Below are 20,502 nucleotides of genomic sequence, written 5' to 3' on the forward strand. Positions count from 1 at the left end.
CCTGACTGGTTACGCCAGTACTGAGTTGAGAGAGCTTAGCCTCCAGTTTGGCTATATGGTTGCATCTCTCACATGTGTTGGAATTTGTTGGGAGGAGGAGAGGGTTGTCTGTGTACATGAGGCAGTTGTAACATTGCCTCAAGATTCCCAGATTCACCAGCTAGACCGGAGAGGAGATTGACAACTGACCTTTGGACATGCTAGAATAATACTGGGAATTCCTTTATAATTGAAAACAAAGGTCAGTGGGGAGTGAGGGTGTAGTGCTTTTAATTTTTATTACTGACATATAATTGCTTTAGTGAGCAAGTGCCAGGTAACTTAAGTGCAATGTGTTACAGGTAACAAATGCAAAAATGACAAACAGTAACTTTCTTTCAAGTGAAACAAGGAAATAAGTACAGTAAGCAATGCAGATATCACTAGTGATCCACAGAAGTGCTGAGAAGCCGCGTATTAGGTGGAATTAGCGTTCCAGGGAAATAACAAGCAAACAAACAACAAGCATATAAACAAAGCTAGATTCAGCAGGCCTGGATCTAGTCTATGCTACAGCAAACAAGGTGTACCAATTTCAGTAAGATACAGTTCAAATATTCAGGCACTATAAACCTTTAACCAGAAATTCCCAGCTCAGAAGGGCAGAGTCCAGCCTCTTCTCCCACAAGAGTGCAGACCACGAACCTTCTTAATGTAAAATAACTGGCCTGAAGCCCAAGTGCTTAAACCAGAACTAATACACTTTAAGAATAACAGACACTGGGCTCTCAATCAGCAGTTCCCAACTTAGAAGGATGAAAGCTACCTGTCCTGCCACCACAGTGCATGCCACAAACCTTCCTAATGTAAAACAACTGGTCTGAAGCCCAAGTGCTTAATCCAAAAGACTTAGAATGATAGCTACACTTTAATCAAGTTACTACCAAGCAGTAATAAATACAATTGAATACTTTAGAGAATGCCTGGATTAGTGCTCAAGTTACACAAACAAAGTTAGATCCAGCAGGCCCGAATCCAGTCTATGCCACAGCAAACAAGGCGCACCAACTTCACTAAGAAGCAGTTCAGATATGCATGCACTATAAGCCTTTAACCAGAAATTCCCAGCTCAGAAGGGCAGAGTCCAGCCTCTCTCCTCCCACTAGAGTGCAGACTACAAACCCTCTTAATGTAAAATAACTGGCCTGAAAGCCCAAGTGCTTAAACCAGAATTAATACACTTTTAGAATAACAGACACTGAGCCCTCAATCAGCAGTTCCCAACCTAGAAGGATGTAAACTACCTGTTCTGCCACTACAGTGCAGACCACAAACCCTCAGTGCAAAACAACTGGTCCGAAGCCCAAGTGTTTAAACCAAAAGGCTTAGAATGAGTTACACCAAGCAGTAATAAATACAATTGAGTACTTTTAAGATGATGCAAAAGTAAAATAAAGTAGGTAGAAACACAAGTACAGTAAAAGCAGATGAAAATTTTTTTTTTCTGAACAAGTGCTGAGATCAAAGAAACTGATTTGAGTGCTGAAACTAGAAAACTGGCTAGCTATAAGATAAAAAAACTAAGCTAGAAGGCTTCCCTCCAACACAGAAGGGCTTGGGGGCTCAGAAGCCTACAAATAGTCTATACCACTTAACAGGAAAGGCAGGAAACAAGCTTAAATTTTTTTTTTCTGTTTCCCAGATGCTCTCTTTGTACACAGTAGGAGTGCCTGAAATCAGAATATGATCTCACTGCACTCAGTTGAGTGAGCAAATGAGATGGGCCCAGAAGGAGTATCCAAACACAAATTTACAAGAGAGGCAGGCAGTTTCAAGGCCACTAAGATTAACACCAAAACAAAAACGGGGAGGGTGGGTGAGACTAACTGAAGAGCAGAGTCAAAACTTCCAGTTCAGTTAATATTCCTGCAACACAGTTAAAATCAATTTAAATACTGTATTTTTTGAAAAAAAAAGTGCAGATAAAGGTACTTAAATTCTCTTATACGTCCAGTTGAATACAGCTAGTTCTTAGCCGGCCAAAGCTGAGGTTTTTACCTCTCAGCGAACCCCTGAGAGGAATGAGTGGACTAACAGATTGTGCAGGCACCTGATGGCCAGCAGATAGTAGAGAATTAACAAATAAATAAATTCAGCTGTTACCGTGCATTTATTTATTCCTGAGATCAGTTATGAATGTGACCAAATAAATGTCAAATCCACTCTTTGGCAGTCTTCCTGTACCTAATGTACAACAACAGAAAACAGCGTTTGTTTCTAATGTACAACAACAGAAAACAGCATTTGTTTCTAATGTACAACAGAAAACAGCATTTGTTTCTAATGTACAACAACAGAAAACAGCATTTGCTTTAATCGTTTCTTTTTTTTCTCTTCAAGGAAGTATCCCTGCAGGATGTCAGGAAAGAAATCAGTTTCTGTCGAAAAGTGAAGTTGCCAATTATTGGAATTGTAGAAAATATGAGCAGTTTTGTGTGCCCCAAATGCAAGGTAAGGTTTGGTTGCAGTTTTACTGATCTTCCATTGAGAACCCATCTAGGCTGTTTGCCTTGTTTGTCATTCATGCTTCAGCAGTTTTTTATTTTTTTTTTCTGAAAAGAGTGAAGACACACATCATGAACAGACACACTGACTGCGTAACCAGTGACAGCCCCCTATGCAAACCACATCTTTAACACTTGTACACTTGCTAATTTCTTGATCCTTACTGTCATCAGTAAAATCCTCTCCATGTGCCTTAACAATAGTATACTAACTGTTGCTGTGGTTACCAAATTATCAGTCAGAACTTGCAACAGCACTGTCTCTACCATTTTTGTATTGGAGCACAACACTGACAGAGTGACTACATATGCCAGAGGTTCGAGTCGACTTCTCAAAAGCAAACAAGGGTGAAACTTTTTGCCTGGTTTGAGACCGAACACATGACGGCCATTTAAAGTTGTTCATGTAGGAACAAGTAAGAGGGTCCCTGTTATGGTCTCTGTTCTAAATCAGAGCATCACCACAAGAACAGACAAACAGAGAGGTCAAGGTGTGATTCATCTAGACTTATGTCCAGTGTTTAGTCAGTGCTTGCAGGAGGTAAGCATGCCAAACATACAGAGAAGTCAAGGTGTGATCCATCTTAGACGTATGTCCAATGTTTAGTCCGTCCTTGCAGGTGGTAAGCATGCCATCAGCTAATAAGTGCTTGAGCCCCAAGCTTCCTTTACATTGGTGGAAGATGAGTAGTTTGAGACAGTTGATGTTCTTTGTGTTTCACTGTTGCAGTCATCACCTGTGGGTTATCCCTGCTGTGGTAGCCCTCAGCCAGCCAGAATACCAGAGTCAATGTTTTTTTGCTTCAGCTGCCGACGCCTATAGTCTGACATCAGGTTGTCAGTGCTATATAGCAAGCCAGCCAATGTCATTACATCAGTCTTTCTTCCCGTGGAGCCCGTAGCAGAAGCAGTTTGCAGGAGTGCCAGTCGGTCGCTACCATAAGTTGAATTTCAGCTGAAAACGTCTAAATCTAAGTACCCCGTTGGGGATACTTTTTTCTTGCACTAACCGATGTCCAAAAAAGTTAACAATTGTCTTACCTGTGGAAAGCAGATCCCACACCAAGACTTTGATTCTTACTGCATCACTTGTTTAGGTCCAGACCACGATGTCCCCCATTTCCAGTTCTGTGCATTCTTTAATGCGAGAACCATTCGCTGTAGGGCTCTTCTTGTAGATAGTTATTTTCGTATTCCGTCTTCACATTCCGATATGGTGTCCGTCAGTCAACAATCTGTGGACATTCTGAAAAAATGTAGAGATAGAGACAGACCACAAAAGGCTAAGCCTTCCGACGACGTTACCGCTAAGCAGACAGTCAGTTCTCCAGAATTCAGTGATACCCAATTTGTTACCTGCACAGGTCTCTACCTAGACTCTTTTGGAGTCTGGTATGCCACAGAAATCTTAGTCTTCCAAGCCTTTGGCTGTCTCTGCCTCGGTTGGGTCCGTTGCCACGACGCAGGCACCGGCTTTCGAGGAGGCCTTTCGCACTACCGATTCTAGACAAAAATCGACATCTTTGCATCCGACTACCGTTTCTCTCAGACCGATGGATTCTCTTAGGCCTAGAAGCCAGGCCACTCCTAGGAAATTTGCTTCTAGCCACCATCTTGCTACTGCTCCACCACCCCAAGCACAAATGCTTAAAATGGCAGAGGATCTCATCTCCCTTATCCAGGGTAGTCAGGCCACTTCTAAAAGGAAAAGACATCCTTCTCCAGAAATGATGACAGAACAGGATTCTGAGGAATCAGATTATTCAGTTTTTGAAGAGGAACAGCATCCCTCAACTACTTATGAGGATTCAGATGCAGAGGACTCTATCCCTTCTGCATCCCCTCCAGAGGACCTTTCCTTTTGGGAAACCCTTCACTCTCTCAGAGAGCATTTCCAATGGGAATATCAGGACTTCCCACAGTCTAAGAAAAGACTTTGAGAGTTTTTGGACTTGCCCCAGCACAGACCCCTGGCCATCCCCCCTATTTTAGAAATGGTGGATGATATGAATCCAGCTTAGCCCCTGATGCCCTCCCTCCTGCTCCCAGTAAACCTGACGGGTACTACAGAGTACCGGATTCTCACAAATACCTGTACAGAAATCCTGCTGCAGACCCAGAGGTCATTAAACAGGGACCTAAAGGAGCTAAGACTAGTTCTGACAAGACTCCTCTTCCTTCTGACAAGGACTTCAGAGCTCTGGACAGATGGGGTAAAAAAGTATACACCTCTGCAACCTTAGCTTTCAGAGTACTCAATTGTCAGTTCCATATGTTAAAATATCAACAGCAAACTTTGGAACAATTAAAACAGAAGATCACTACCTTTCCTGACTGTGCCAGTTCAAAAGAGTTAGCAGATTTACTGAGCTCAACTTGTCAAGTGGCCAAACACTCATTAGAATGAGGATATGATGCCCTAGACGCCTCTAGCAGGGCAGCAGTGACGGGATCTGTTATTAGGAGACATGTTTGGCTGAAGGAACAACCTCTCCCTGATCATGTCAAGTCTAAACTTATTGATGCACCCCTAAATAAGGAGCGCTTGTTTGGGGAAAAAGCAGAAGAGGTGCTTAAAAAGATTGAAGACTAAGTAAAATCTGTGCAAACAGTAAAATATTTCTTTCAAGTTCAACCTCCCAGATTCAGCAGGAACTTTCCCTCTAAGCACTGGGCCTTCCCTGCACCTAGCAGATAGGGCCAAGGTAAGCCCCGCAGGGACAGACCTTCCAGGCCTCAATCCCAGGGCCAGCAGAGAAGCAAACAATGGACCACTTCCGTTTCTAAGGCAGGGAGTTCTAAGCCAACCTTTTATGGCAAAGACTCACAATGACTCCCCCTCCCCACTCTGCCCACCATTCACTCACCAAAAACTAGGAGGAAGGCTCTCCCTCTTCAAAGACAATTGTCTTTCTGTAACAAAGGACCAATGGGTCTTAAAGATCATTTCTCAGGAATATAAATTCTCTTTCAGCAAACTCCCAATTCCAAGAGGGTATCCAGAGTTACCTCCAAATCAGTGGGCAGTGGCATTGAAGCAGGTCCAAACTTTCATATAACAGGGAGCAGTAGAACCTGTCCCCTCAGATCAAATAGGCAAAGGCTATTATTCCAGACTATTCCTTGTTCCCAGAAAAGAGGGCACTTGGCGCCCCATCCTGGGTCTATCCATTCTGAACTCCTCTCTGGTGGTCCCCAGATTCAAAATGCTAACTTTGCAGCAGGTGCTACCTATGCTAGCAAAAAATGCCTGGCTAGTGACCTTGTACCTATAAGATGCCTACCTCCACATCCCCATCAGGGAATCGTGCAGAAAATTCCTGTGCTTCAGAGCAGGCTCACAACACTTTCAGTTATCTGCGCTGCCCTTTGGCTTATCCATTGCTCCCAGAGTATTCACCAAATTCTTGGCCCCAGTCATACCATTCTTCAGACAGAGAAATGTACAGATTTTCCCTTACCTGGACGACTGCCTCATTCAGACAGAGTGCAAAGAAAAGCTGCTCCAGGATCTTCTCTTTGTCAAATCTCTCCTAACTTCCCTAGGTTTCACCATCAATGAGAAAAAATTAAAAGAAAACCCTACCAGGAAGATCCTTTTCTTGGGAGCTGTGCTAGACCTAGCATCCCAAATGGCCTTCCTATCCCCAGAAAAGCAGAGCTTCCTGCCTCTGTACTTTACCCAGCTGGCTTCCAGAAGTCACCTCACTGCGAGGAAGTTCCTGCAAGCCCTGAGAAACATGGCATCATGCATCCTTCTCATTCCTCTGGTCAGGTTTCACATGAGGAAAAAGTCAGTGGTACTTAAAGAACATTTGGTGCCAGCACTCTCAGTCCCTAGAGTCCTCTCTCCCTCTGATCCCATGTATAAGGGCTGAGTTTCTCTGGTGGGTAGAGGCCTGTGCCAGGAACAAGGGTCTTCCCTTCATCCTCTGCCTTTCCGACCAGACCATTACCACTGACACCTGAGACATTGCTTGGGGCGCTCACCTAGCAGGCAGGTGCACCCAAGGTTTTTGGGATGCCCAGCAACTTCACTTGCACATCAGTCGGAAAGAAATAATGGCAGTGCAAAAGGGTCCGACACCCTTCAAACCTCATCTCAGGGCAGGGGGTCTTCTTATAAAAACAGACAACACCACAGTAATGTGGTATATCAACAGTCAGGGGGGGGGCCCAATCTTACCCCCTGTGCAGGTTAGCCATGAGCCTCTGGCTTACAGCCACCTCCATGAGTCTACACCTAATTACCCAGTACCTACCAGGGGTCAACAACACCCTGGCAGACTACCTAAGCAGAAACCTACTGGACCCCCACGAATGGCAACTCCACAGGGAAATCTTTCTGCAAATCATTCAAGAGTGGGGGACTCCGGAAGTGGATCTCTTTGCCTCGCACCTCAACCACCAGCTGCAAAAGTTCAGTACCAGGAAATATCACCTCCTAGCGTGAAAGGTGGATGCCTTGACCTTCCCCTGGAACTCCCTGATGTTAAGTTGTCTATCTCGCCTTCATTCTTGCTGGTTGAGTCAGGAGCCGAGGATTCCTGCTAGCCTTTAAGGTATAAGCCATGCTGAAAGGTTGAGAGTCTGTAAAGTCTGGGTGCAGTATCTTCCCCCTCACCTGGGCCAAGAGGTCTGAGATCAGGGGAAGCTGCTTGGAGGGGCTGTAAGGTCAGGCTGTGCAGTAAAGGGTACCAATGGTGTCTTGGCCAATCTGGAGCAATGAAGATGGCCTTATTTTGATCAATACCTTGGGAACAAAAGGCAGAGAAGGGAACATGTACACAAAAAAGAAGTTATGTACCTACCATAATGTTCCATGTTAGTTGTCTTCTCTCATCTTTTTTCTTGCTGGTTGGGTCCAGAGGCGATCCTCGGCTCCGACTCGGCCATCTTCTAAAGCTCGAGAGCTGTTTACTGGCTCGAGACCTCCCCATATCCTATGATGCCTGGCGCTAGATACCCAGATCACGTTTGCCGCTTCTGCTGCGAGGTTGTCTTACCGGCTCAGGTCGTATATTTTTATTATTCTTCTCCGTTTTGATAAAAAAATTAGTAGTTTTTATTGGAGGTTGTAAACTTTAGTATTCTGTTCTTTAGGGATAACTTTGTTTAGTGTATATTTTTCTCTTTACCTGTATTCCCGTCCCTTCAGAAAACTGTTTAAGTTGGAGAGTCCCCCCCCCCCCTCTGTATTAGTCGTTTAAGTTATTGGCTAAACTTCTCCCTCTATAAAGAATATATATATATATATATATATATATATATATATATATATATATATATATATATATATATATATATATATATAGTTTGTCTTAGTTAGTCTAATTGTTATTGTTTGGCTTGGTGTCTGTTGTTTGGGTGTGGTAACTGCGTGTGTGTGTGTGTCTGACAGTTTTTTCATACCGCATTCTTTAGTTTTGTGTGTTGTTTTTGGTATCCCTTTCTTTAATTATGTCTAAGGATACCAAGGTGTCCGGATTCAAGAAGTGTGATTCATACTGTCAGAAGATGTCTCTGACAGATGGTCACACTTCTTGTGTCTATTGTCTCGGCACCGTGCACCTGCAGGACTCTTGTTTGGTCTGCCATGCTTTCAGTCCAAGAGTCCTGCAGGAGTGTAGGAATAGATTGATCCTATGGGGGTTTGCTTAAACCTGAGGAGTCACCGGCAAAGGCTCAGCCCATGAAGTCCTCCAAACCACCTAACCTTCGGTTCCCAGCTCGGAGCCGTCGTTAGGTGAAGCTACTACTTCTGCCTTGGTTCCGGCTGGAATCGATGCTCCTGTCTCTGTCGGCTCCGACACGTACTTCGGAGCCATTTGGGAGTCAAAAAAGATCCAGCCCTCCCTGGAGTTGATACACTCGGCTCCCTGGTCTCCTCTGCTCCATTCGGAGCGCAGTTATCGGTCCTCCCACTCTTCTCGGTCATCGAGATTATCTGATTACGATGTGGAGAGAGTGGTCAGCAGGCTCCTAAAATCGCAGGCCCTAGCAAAAATGTTGTCCAGCCCCCCTCAACAGGGTTCGGCTCCGTCCTTGTCTGCAGTCATTCCTCCTCCGACTCCTCCCTTGAGTTCGGAGCCGGAGTTCATTGGGGTTCGAATCGTGGAACCTTCAGCACCGATTCTTTCTCCTTCGGTATCGTTGTCGGCTCCGATCTCTTCCTTGGTACCATCCTTGGAGGGGTCTGGGCGCCAAGACTCCCTCGTCAGCTCCGAGGGGGCGAGTGGCATCAGACCCTTGCCTGACCCCGTTCTCCCCCTTGGAGCTTCGGTGCAGTTGAGCTCGGCTCCTACATCAGCTTTGGAGCCATCCCCCTCGGTGCGGAGAGGGATTCCGATATCTTTGGAACCGGAGCCTTCTCAGCATCCGAGCAGGGACGCCTTTGAGGTCATGAGGAGTGTGCTGGCCCCTGAGTCAGCTCCACAATCTTCCCCTTCGGCTCCTCCCTCTATGGTGCCTGCGCCTGCCTCTGCCCCTCCTCCAGACCCCAAGCATGGGGAACCAACACTCCAGGGTACCCCATTGGGTGTATCTTCCTCTTCCGAGGCCTCCCCAGATCATTCAGAGGAGCCACCTCGTAAGAGGAAATGCAAGAGGAAGCATGTTGACTCCCCAGAGTCTGTCACATCAGATACCGACTTGGAGGAATCGGAAGGGTCCCCGAGATCCCCCTCTGAAGATGTCTCATTCTCAGACATCCTTGAGATGCTTAGGCAGAGGGGAATTGGTCTACCCTTAGCCCTTCCGAGGATGAGTCTGTATTCCTGGATGCATTTGGATCCCGACCCTCTACCTCCTGGGTGTCTCCGCCTTTCGACCCACTAATGTCCGTGGTGGCTCGGAAGGCGTGGTCAGCTCCAGACAGAGTGGAACCGACCCCTAGAAGACCTGCCAAATTCATTACTTCACCACAAGACAAACAGTTTTTGACCAAAGGCGTTCCCGTTGATGCCATGGTGGTAGCGGCGGCCACAAAAAGGAGTTGGCTGAAACTTCTTCATCTGTCCATCCCCCTAACAAGGAGTCTAAGACGATGGACAGATATGGGAAGCGGATGTTCTCTTCAGCGACTTTCTCCATTAAGTCTCTGAATTATCTGTGCCACTTTACCTGTCTTCAGAGGGATCTCCTCAAAGAGCTTGGAGATACCCTCCAAGATCCATCAGCTGAGGGGGCCCAGGCTAAGGTTGCCTCCCAGCTGGCGACTGTTAATTCAGTGGTGAACTCCTCCATGAGGCTCATTTCTTATGCAGCCGATGGTGCGAGTAGAGCCACAGGCACAGGCGTCACCCTAAGGAGACACGCTTGGATGCAGCTTTGTAACTTTGCGGAACCTTTCAGAGCGTCTTTCACCAACACCCCCTTTGATGGTTCCTCTCTCTTTGGATCGCAGGTGAAGGACACCCTTACCAGGTGTGAGCGGGAAGGCAAGACTCTCTCTGCTGTAGGAGTCCATTTTTCCACTCCATCCAGACCATATCCCAAGGGTCAGAAGAGTGCAAAGATGTGGTTCCGGAAATCCCAGCGTGCCTTGCCGGACACACGTGGTGAGTTTCCCTCCAGGGGCAGAGGAGGGAACAATAACAGATGCCGCCCTCATGGCAGAGAGGGTCCGCAAAACCAGGGCAGCAGAGAATCTTTCTCTGACAAGCCCTTCCAGCATCCCTGAAGGGTTGCCCAGCTGCCTACCTCTGGAGGCAGTCCGGGGAAGATTATCACTGTACCCAAGAGCCTGGCAAGACATAACACAAGACAAATGGGTGCAGTCTGTTATATCCAGAGGCTACAGAATTCCCTTTGTTCATGCTCCCTTCTTGTCAAACAAGTCCCTTCCAGATGTTCCACCCAATCTAAGGGATCAAGCAGTTCAGGAAGTTTCAAAACTGCTAAGAAAAAGGGCCATCCAGCAAGTCCCAGCAGACCAGCAAGGATCCGGAATTTACTCAAGGTTCTTTTTGGTACCAAAAAGACAGGGGACTGGAGACCCATTTTGGATCTCAGCATGCTAAACAGGTCTGTACAAAGAACAAAGTTTTGGATGGTCACGCTACAGTCCATTTTACCCTTTCTGGGTCAGGACAATTGGATGTGCTCCATAGATCTTCAGGATGCGTACTACCACATCAAAATGGACAGGCGCTCCAGAAGATTCCTTCGCTTCCGGCTGGGAGACAGCCATTATCAGTTCAGACCTCTGCCCTTTGGTCTCACCACAGCCCCCAGGGTGTTCACCAAATGCATGGCAGTGGTTACCGCTCACCTGAGATGGCAAGGATTCCAGGTGTTTCCATATCTAGACTACTGGCTCCTCACTGCTACCACCAGGCATCGCCTTCTGTGAGCCAGAGACTACACTATCCAGACGTGCTCCACACTAGGTATCACAATAAATTTCGAAAAGTCTGCATTGTCGCCCTGTCAGTCTATCACCTTTATAGGCACAAACGTAAATACAAAAGTCAGGTCAGCCAGCCTTCCACCAGACAGGGTGTTAGTCATTCGGCGGCGTGTTCAGGTCTTGTTAGGATGCAAAAGAATTCAAGCCAGGTTCGTCCTCCAAACCCTGGGTCTCATGGCAGTAGCGATCATACTCGTCCTTCTGGCTCGTTTTCACATGAGGATCCTCCAGTGGCTTCTTCCAGCAGCTTCCCATGTCTCATATGATTGTTATCACAGAAGCATGCAAAAAGCACCTTGCGTGGTGGATGGTTTCCTCATCAGTGCCCCTGGGCAGACCATTTGTACTTCCCCCTCCAGTTGCTATGGTGACCACGGACGCCTCCCTGATCGGGTGGGGGGCATTATCAGGGCAGAGCAGTCCAGGGCACCTGGCAACCTCGAGTACCATCTGCACATAAATGTCCTGGAGATGAGGGCCGTGCTTTTAGCGTTGCAAGCTCTTCAGGACTCTCTTCCTACCGGGACCATTGCAATTCAAACTGACAATATGTCAGTCGTGTGGTACATCAACAAGCAGGGCAGAACCAGGTCCTACTCCCTATGTCGAGAAGCACTCAGACTCTGGCAGTGGGCGATCTCTTCCCAACGGTTTCTGACCGCAGCGCATATCCCTGGGAGATCCAGCGTCATAGCAGACAGGCTGAGCAGAGCTATTTTTATGCCTCACGAGTGGTCTCTGAATCAGGTAGTGGCAGACCAAATCTTCCGCAAATGGGGACAACCTTGTTGCGACCTCTTTGCCATCCCCTTCAACAGCAAGTGCAGCAACTTCTCTCTCCTTCCACTTCCGGGACATTCCCCCAGTGACACTCTAGTCCACGATTGGCCTCAGAGACTTCTCTATGCATTCCCTCTTTTCCCTAATTCCCAAGCTGATACAGAAAGCTACCGTATTGGGCTGCAAAATGATCCTCATTGCTCCTTACTGGCCTCGACAAATATGGTTTCCGTTCCTGCATCATCATCTTCTCGAGCAGCCTTGGACTCTGGACCCAGTTCCAGACTTTCTGATCCATCAATTCCGATGCATCATTCCCTACAATCGCTCCAGCTCACGGCTTGGTTGCTCCACTTCCAACCCTAGCCAGGCTTCCTGATATCTCCCAATCGGTGCTTGAAATCATTTTATCATCGCACAAGTCTACCACTAGAAAAACTTACGCTAGTAAGTGGAAACGTTTTTCTTCCTGGGCAGAGGCTGAGTATAGACCCCTTTTCAGCCCCTGTACACCACATCTTGGAGTTTCTTGCGGAACTCTTTCATGCCGGGTCCGCTTCCGCTATAATTAGGGTGCAGTTAGCTGCAATTTCAAATTTTCACATTGGCCTATCAGAAAGGAATATAATGTCTCATAAGCTTTGTAAGGCCTTCCTCAAAGGGGCCACTCTGCTCAGGCCCCCAGTGAGAGATCCTCCACCCCCGTGGGATCTCAATTTAATTCTATCTTCTCTAATTTTGCCCCCCTTCGAACCTGCAGCTTCTTGTTCCTTGAAATTTTTATCTTGGAAAACACTTTTTCTGGTAGCAATTACTTCAGCCAGAAGAGTTTTCGGAGTTTCAGGCTCTTTGTATCCGTCCCCTGTACCTAGTCTTCCACAATGACAGGGTTGCTCTCAGGACTTAATCCTTCCTTCCTTCTTAAGGTCTCTTCTGAGATTAACTTGAATCAGTCCATTGACCTTCCTGTGTTTTTTCCCAACCATTCCAACAGGGCGGAATATAAGTTGCATCAGTTAGATGTTCACAGGCAACTGCACTTTTATTTGCATAGGACTAAGGATTTCAGAAAATCGGACCAGCTTTTCCTTTCTTATGCAGAGGGCAAACAAGGTCTACCAGTATCAAAAGTAACCTTATCCAGGTGGTTGACTTCTATTATCACTTTTATCTATCAGCTAAGGAACAAACAATTGCCTGTTAAACCAAAAGGTCATTCCACCAGAGCATTAGCCACTTCTGTGGCTTTTCAGGCTAGGTTGCCCATGGAATCTATTTGTGCAGCGGCCACATGGGCCAACCCTCATACTTTCATCTCGCATTATAAGTTGGATGTGGTTTCCGGGAGCAGAGCTGATTTTGGTTCCACTGTTCTGAAGAGTTTGTTCCATTGAGCCACCCAGCATATTAGGTGCTAAGGACGCTGTCCCAACCAGCAAGAATGAAGGCGAGATAGACAACTTAACATAAAGAAGTTATGTACCTACCATAACGTTCCATGTTAGCTGTCTTCTCTCGCCTTCTTTCTTGCGTCCCACCCTCCAACCCCCTATCCTAGTAGACCGAGAAGAGTTCTCTATGGATTTGCACTGGCTGAGTCTTCTCTGGCTATTCCACTCTACCTGGTAGTCTCTATGTTATCTGTTATAGGATAGGATTCCTTCTTTATTTTTGTCTGCTGTTAGTCTTGCCAAACGAGATCTGGGTATCTAGTGCCAGGCATTATGGGATATGGGGAGGCCTCGAGCCAGTAAACAGCTTTTGAGCTTTAGAAGATGGCCGAGTCGGAGCCGAGGATCGGCTCCGGACCCAACCAGCAAGAAAGAAGGCGAGAGAAGACAACTAACATGGAACGTTATGGTAGGTACATAACTTCTTTTTTGTGTACATGTTCCCTTCTCTGCCCGTTATTCCCAAGGTATTGATCAAAATAAGGCCATCCTCATTGCTCCAGATTGGCCAAGACACCATTGGTGCCCTTTACTGCACAGCTTGACCTTACAGCCCCTCCAAGCAGCTTCCCCTGATCTCAGACCTCTTGGCCCAGGTGAGGGGGAAGATACTGCACCCAGACATTACAGACTCTCAACCTTTCAGCATGGCTTATACCTTAAAGGCTAGCAAGGAGTCCCCAGTTAAGCAAACAAGTCTTAGACATCATCACAGAGGCCAGAAGGCCCATCCCCAGAAAATCATACTCAGGGAAATGGAAAAGATTCTGCTTCTGGAACCAGTCGAAAGGGGCCAGTACCTCCCATCCTTCCATCCGTCTTATTTTAGATTACCTAGCCGAGTTTCTCAGTAGTGGCCTCCCTTTCTCCTCTATTAAAATCCATGCCTCAGCTATTTCTGCCCATTACGATTCAGACCCACCCCTCTTCTCTCATCCTTTCATTAAGCAATTCATCAGAGGGGCTTCTAATATCAGACCTCCCAGAAGGCCTCCACGCCACCCTGGGACCTGAACTATGTTCGAGAAAAAGTAACCTTACCTCCTTTCGAACCTGCTGCTTCTACAGAATTGAAATTCCTCTCCTGGAAGACTGCCTTCCTATAAGCTATCACTTCAGACAGAAGGTTAACAGAACTTCAAGCTCTCATGGTTGTTGACCCCTTCATCATTTTCCATGCGGACAGTGTCTCCCTGAGGACTAAACCCCTCCTTTATGCCCAAGGTGGTATCTGATGTGACCCTCAACCAGGCCATTCACCTACCCACCTTCTTTCCCAACCCTCAAAACAAGCTGGACATGCATAGACAACTCAGATACTGTCTGGACTATACTAAAGCATTCAGAAAAACAGACCAACTACTTGTCAGCTTTTCCCCCGGAGCAGAGGGTAACTCATCTCCAAACAAACCATTTCCAAATGGATATCACACTGTATCCATTTCTGCTACAGACTACATGGGAACCCCACCAGTCTATTCATGCCCATTCCACTAGGGCAACCTCCACTTCCACAGCCTTCCTCAGAGGAGTCCCCACCAGGGACATCTTAGAAGCTGACACCTGAACCTCTGTCCATACCTTTACAAAGCATTACCACCTACTTTTTTTTGTAAGTCTAGGGCAGGGTTTGCCTCTGCAGTTTTGCAGGGCCTGCTGACCATGCCTAGGACTCTAATCTATCCTTCCACCCCTCTCCTCAGCTTTGGGAACCCTCCCACAGGTGATGACTGCAACAGTGAAACACGAAAAACATAGTACAATTGTGTACACTTACCATAAATGTAGATGTTCGAGTGTATTCACTGTTGCAGTCCTTTTTTCCCTCCCTCCATCCCCCATATAGCATCTTCCCCTAGGGGGACATAAGCTTCCCACAGTGTCTTTTAGCCTTCTGATGGGTTAGGGCAAGAAAAACTGATGTAATGACATTGGCTGCCTTGCTTTATAACACTGACGACCTGACCTCAGACTACAGGTGACTGCAGCAGACGCAAAAAAACATCGACTCTGGTATTCAGGCTGGCTGAGGATACCACAGCAGGGATAACCCACAGATGATGACTGCAACAGTGAATACACTCGAACATCTACATTTATGTTCATAGTTCTTAGATTAGTACTAGGCTAACTGGCCCAGTCGGTCATTTTAAGCCTAGCCAATTATCCCTTGTGGGACTCAAACCTTACACCTTGTGTTTACAAGGCAAATACCTTAACCATTAGGCCAACCTCCCACCCTACAAATGTGGAAGTTGTACCGTTTGTAGGTACATATTAGAGGGACCTTTTGTAAATTTGCCCCATTTGCCACACACTATTCCAGTACCTGGTTATTTTAACTGTATAACCAAAGGTGTGGTGTATATTGGGTTATGTTCATAGGTTCATAGATTAGTACTAGGTTAATTGTTCTTGTGAGCCATTTTAAGCCTAGCCAATTATCCCTTGTGAGACTCAAACCTTACACCTTGTGTTTGTAAGGCAAACACCTTAGCCATTACACAACTGTACTTTCTCCTACGCCTTCCTTGGGTGTGTATCCTGGGATTGTGTACCACTGTGCCCAGATATAATCAACTAGACACTAGTGATACCTCAGGGACAGTCCGGTTGTCAGGTACCAGCCACAAAGGGTTTCTCCAGTCATCCCACATCAGGAATTGCATGTCTGGAGGCATATTTCAAGTAGATTCTAGAAGTCTCGCAGGAGGTTGAATTATAGGTGTATGATCACATAGTTTGGGCATTCTGACAGTCCTGACACAGCCTTTTTCAGGCACATACTATCCTTGGCTGGAGTGTATTAAAGCATTCTGCTCACCTTTTTTGCAGAGCTTTATCACAAAGCAATTTATGAAATGTGACAGTATAAGCACTGGTCCCATTCTGGTCAGCCACATTGTCATATGTTACTGACATTTCTCCCATGGGTACTAAGGAACACTAATTATGTATCCCAAACTCCCTACATTAAAGCATTGACTAGCAAAACTCACTATTATACTGTTTAAAGTTTTTGAAAGAGGGAGCAAGCCCCTCTACCCCTTGTCATGGAGAGAGTGTGTCTTGCCACACTCTAGCTAACTGTATAAACTAACTTCAACTTTGCTTTATCTTAAGGTAGAGGAACTGTTGTTACACTACAAGCTTCAGACAGTAACAAAAATAATAAATAAACAGTTTTCCGTTTAAAGCATAAGGTTTTTCAAAAGTAATTTTAAAAGTCTGAGGCACATTGGTCCAACAGACGTAAAGGAGGCAAACGGAACAATCTATAAATTTGTTCTTACGTGCACATTCCATTATGTACAATTAATGACTCTAGTTGCTTCAAGTAACAGAAATATGTTTTTCTTTTACAGAAACACCTACCAGTTTATGCCCACATTCTTCATTTATGGGTGATAAGTTTGATATTTATGCATCATGTAACTTTTCTTATATAGTAACCACTGTTTTAATTCCTCTCTCAAATGGGGGTAGATGTTCTTTCAATATTATATATTTTATTTATTTTATTGTGCGTCTTAATTCCATACAATGCCTAGCTATGGCACTAGTCATTCTCTGGTGCTTAATATCACCAACGTCTCAATATTTTTTCCCTATATAAAATTTAACAACAAACACAAAAACAATATAAATTACACCCATACCTCTCAACCTCTTAGTGCAAGAAATCTGGACAAAGCCTAAAATTCTGGGGGGACAAAGGTTCAAAAATAGGGACAGATTTTAAATATTGCTCTTACAAACTTAGAAAGTTGCTAGAGTGCCAAGTTTTGAATTCGCACGCATTTTCCAAATGATGTGAAGTGTGCGACTCAAATGAATGTCATTATTTAGTGACTTCAGTCCTCAGTGATTTGCCAGAAAACCACAAATTTTATGAGGAACAGACTAAATATATGAGGCAAAAATCTGTACAGTTGAGAGGTATGATGTTACACCCTTAAAATTACATGCTGAATGTTCAGTATTACATAAGACACTGTTCAGTATACATGCTTTCCTTTCCTGCATAAAATTACAATATTCCCAATGTCTACAGCAGTATTTCTCTTTATCAGAACCATCATTCACAGTATCACATAATACTGTATGACTACAGTACGTTATCCTTTCCACTTGCTATGTGTAAATATAGGGCACTCTTGTTACATAGTGTATAATTACTATATGTTATCCTATCAGCTTCCTATGTGCAGATAACTGATATTTTGTTAAAATTCTCTTCAATAACTCACCTGTAAACAATTTGTACAAAAAGGTGTGCTTAAATATGCATTCCAGTGTATCATATTGTTCTTTCTTTCCTCCAATCTTCTTTTCAAATGACATCCTCTTCCTTACATTTTCCTCCTGACGCATCTTTCCTCCTAACACATCTTCCTAACTGAACTGATCAACAGAGCCTTACTGTAACCTCTAATCTAATGTTGTTAATCTTCATTCATTCATGAAGGATGAGTCTCGGTTCCGTCCTTGGAACAGACTCAGATGATATAACAAGCTTGCGCCAGCCAAAAACATTCGAGCTAAGGTTACCCATAGTGCCCCTCTCCTCATCTGTTCAGATCTCATTTGCCGCATAGAGTTTCAAGATGCGTCAGGCCAGCTCTCAAGTTGTTTTGTTTTTCTCAACATTTTGAAAATTTAGCTTGATCTTCTTCTATAATCCTGCCTTTATCTTATTTGTTTGTAGTTAGAAATAATTCCCTTTCTGTGTGAGTGATTTTTTTCTCTCCTTTTACCTTGTTGGTATTTCTTCGTACCATTGTTGGTACGGGCACCTCCCTTCCTTTACCTTTTTGTATTCTAAATACCATCATTGGTATTCTCTTCTTCTCTAACCTTTACCCTTTAGGCATATTTCTATTTACCATTGTTGGTAAATTACAAAAAAGAAAAAATCTTTTCTTCTTCTGTGTGCGCGCTTGTGTATCCCTAGTTGCGTAACAGGATATTTCATTGGTGTTTAATTGCTGGTTAATTGTTGTTAACTGTATTTTTGATAATGGCTGACAAGACTGGGTTTAAAGAGTGTGACAAATGTGGCAGGAAGATGCCAAACACTGATGGGCATCTCTCCTGTGTATATTACCTAGGAGTACCACATTTGAAGGTTCAACCTCTGTGCGAGCTCGGTAAGGGCTTTCATACCTGCACCTTAGCTGAATGCAAAAACAAACTAATCTTAAAGGGTCTCTTGAAAACCCCATTCTCAGAGGCTTTATCTGAGGTGGAAGTCTCAACCCCTCCTAAAAAAAAAGATGAAGAAGAGGAGCCATTCAGTCCCATCGTCGTCTCAGTCCCAGGATCCAAAATTAGTAAGACCCAGGTTCATACGGAACCGAAAACTAAACATGCCAAAATGACTCAACACCTACCTTAGCACCAGAGCCTAAAACTGCATCCACGGTGCCATTCTTGATTGGCAGAACTGGCAACCACTGTTCCCACGGTACCAACACCTTCCATGGTACTACAGACCTTCTTGGCACCAACAATAGCTTCTCCTTTAAAACTGGTCACTTCCCCCCCCCATCATCACAACCTTCTAGTCTTCCGACCACTGAGCCGAAGGTCAAGACACTAGCCAGGACCCGATATTCCCTGTTCATTGACCCTATTATTGGACAGCAGCTAAGTCCATTCCTTGACTGACCTGAATCCCTATCAGATTTGGAGCTCAATGTAGTGAGACTTGTTGATCATCTCCTGGCAGTCAGAGGCATCCCAACTCCATCTAGGACCGCCCTCCCACCCGGAGCCGAATGTTTTCCTCTACAAACTCCAATCTATATTCCTCCTTAGACCTCCCTGCAGGTCTTGGAGCCTTCATTGCCAACGCCTATCCCGGTGCCAGCTTCTTCGGTTCCACTGGTAGATCTTTCTGTGGTTCTGGAAACTACCCTGTGGACCACTGCTCAGTCGGAGCCGACCCACACTCGAGACTGTGACTGGTCTGTTGGCACCGTGACCCCTAGTACGTTGCCAATTTTCTTTTTGTTTGGTGCCGTCTACAATTCCGGTTGCTTTGCCAGCTCCAAGTCGTCTCACGGCTCCTTCCCTGGAGGTGAGCTTGTCAGAGCAGGGTGTGACCCTGGTTCCAATGTTGTCTTTTTTGGTTCCTGGCTCCCATCCTTCTTCGGGTGGGCTTGCCTTCCAGGTTATGGAGAGGGAACTCTCCTCAATAGGCTCGCAGTTGGCCCCTTCGGCGCCGGAATGTCATATATACATGTCCTCTGGTTCGCAGCTGCCAGAGACCACTACACTGGGACATCGGGCATGGGAGCAGCAAGATATCCTACTGCAGGGCACCCACTCTTCAGAGTCCACTTCAGACCTACCCCCTGAAGAGCCACCCCGTAAGAGATCAGGCAAGAAGGAAGCACATTGATTCTCCTGAGGAATCCCATACCAAAAATATGGATTATGATGAGGGGGAAGGGTTCCCACAGTCGCCCCCTGAGGATGTCTCCTCTGGAGACATACTGGAGATCTTGAAACAGAGGGGTGACTGGAAGTCCGCCAACCCTTCTGGGAGGAATCTGTAGTCTTGCAGGCTTTCTGTGCCTGACCCTCTACTTCCTGGGTGACCCCGCCTGCAGATGAGTTGCTCAAGCTCATCGTGCAGTGCGCTTGGATGGCCCCTGACACCGTTGAGCCAATCCCCTGGAGACCAGACAAAATACTCTCTCCACCAGAGGATCAGCCCCATTGGTCCAAAGGCTTGGCAGTCGATGCTATGGTAGTGGTGGCGGCCACAAGGAAAGAACTCGCAGATGAGAGTCCTGCTGTCCATTCTCCAAACAGGGAGTCTTGGACTGTCTAGGGAAGTGGGTTTATGCTTCAACGACCTTTGCCATATAGTCATTTAATTACTTGGCACATTGTACCTGTCTCCAAAGGGACTTGATCACAGAACTCTGTTACCTTAGCTGGAGCAGTGTCTGCTGAGGTACGTGACAAAGTTGCTTCACAGCTTGTCACCCTGGAATCCATATCTAACTCGTCCTTGCAGTTGATTGAACATACAACTGAAGGGACGGCCGGAGCAGTGGGTGCGGGCAATGTCATGAGATGTCATTCCTGGATGCGCTTGTGTGACTTTGCATACCCTTTCAAGTCTTCCTTCATCAGCACTCCCATTGATGCTTCCTCTCTCTTCGGTCCAAATGTTAGACAAGCTAGCTAGGTGTGAGAAGGATGGCAGGACCCTATCTGCTGTTGGGCATACGTTTTTCCACTCCCCAATGACCCTACAGTAGGAATCAGAGATGTGGAAAGATGTGGTTCAGAAAATCCCAAG

The 20,502-nt window shown here is 45.7% G+C and overlaps 1 protein-coding gene across 1 annotated transcript in view; it reads left to right on the forward strand.

The window, feature by feature from the left end:
- The window catches only part of NUBP1 (nucleotide binding protein 1), an 858,175-nt gene that overhangs the window by 520,116 nt on the left and 317,557 nt on the right, over positions 1-20,502 (forward strand). Inside the window, exon 8 of the mRNA XM_044089138.1 lies at positions 2,380-2,490. Coding sequence (XP_043945073.1) covers positions 2,380-2,490 — 111 coding nt within the window. The remainder of the gene's footprint in view (positions 1-2,379; positions 2,491-20,502) is intronic.

This window comes from Protopterus annectens, chromosome 12.part0 (assembly GCF_019279795.1).
Source record: "Protopterus annectens isolate FY-2018-M chromosome 12.part0, PAN1.0, whole genome shotgun sequence".
Classification (NCBI taxonomy): domain Eukaryota; kingdom Metazoa; phylum Chordata; order Ceratodontiformes; family Protopteridae; genus Protopterus; species Protopterus annectens.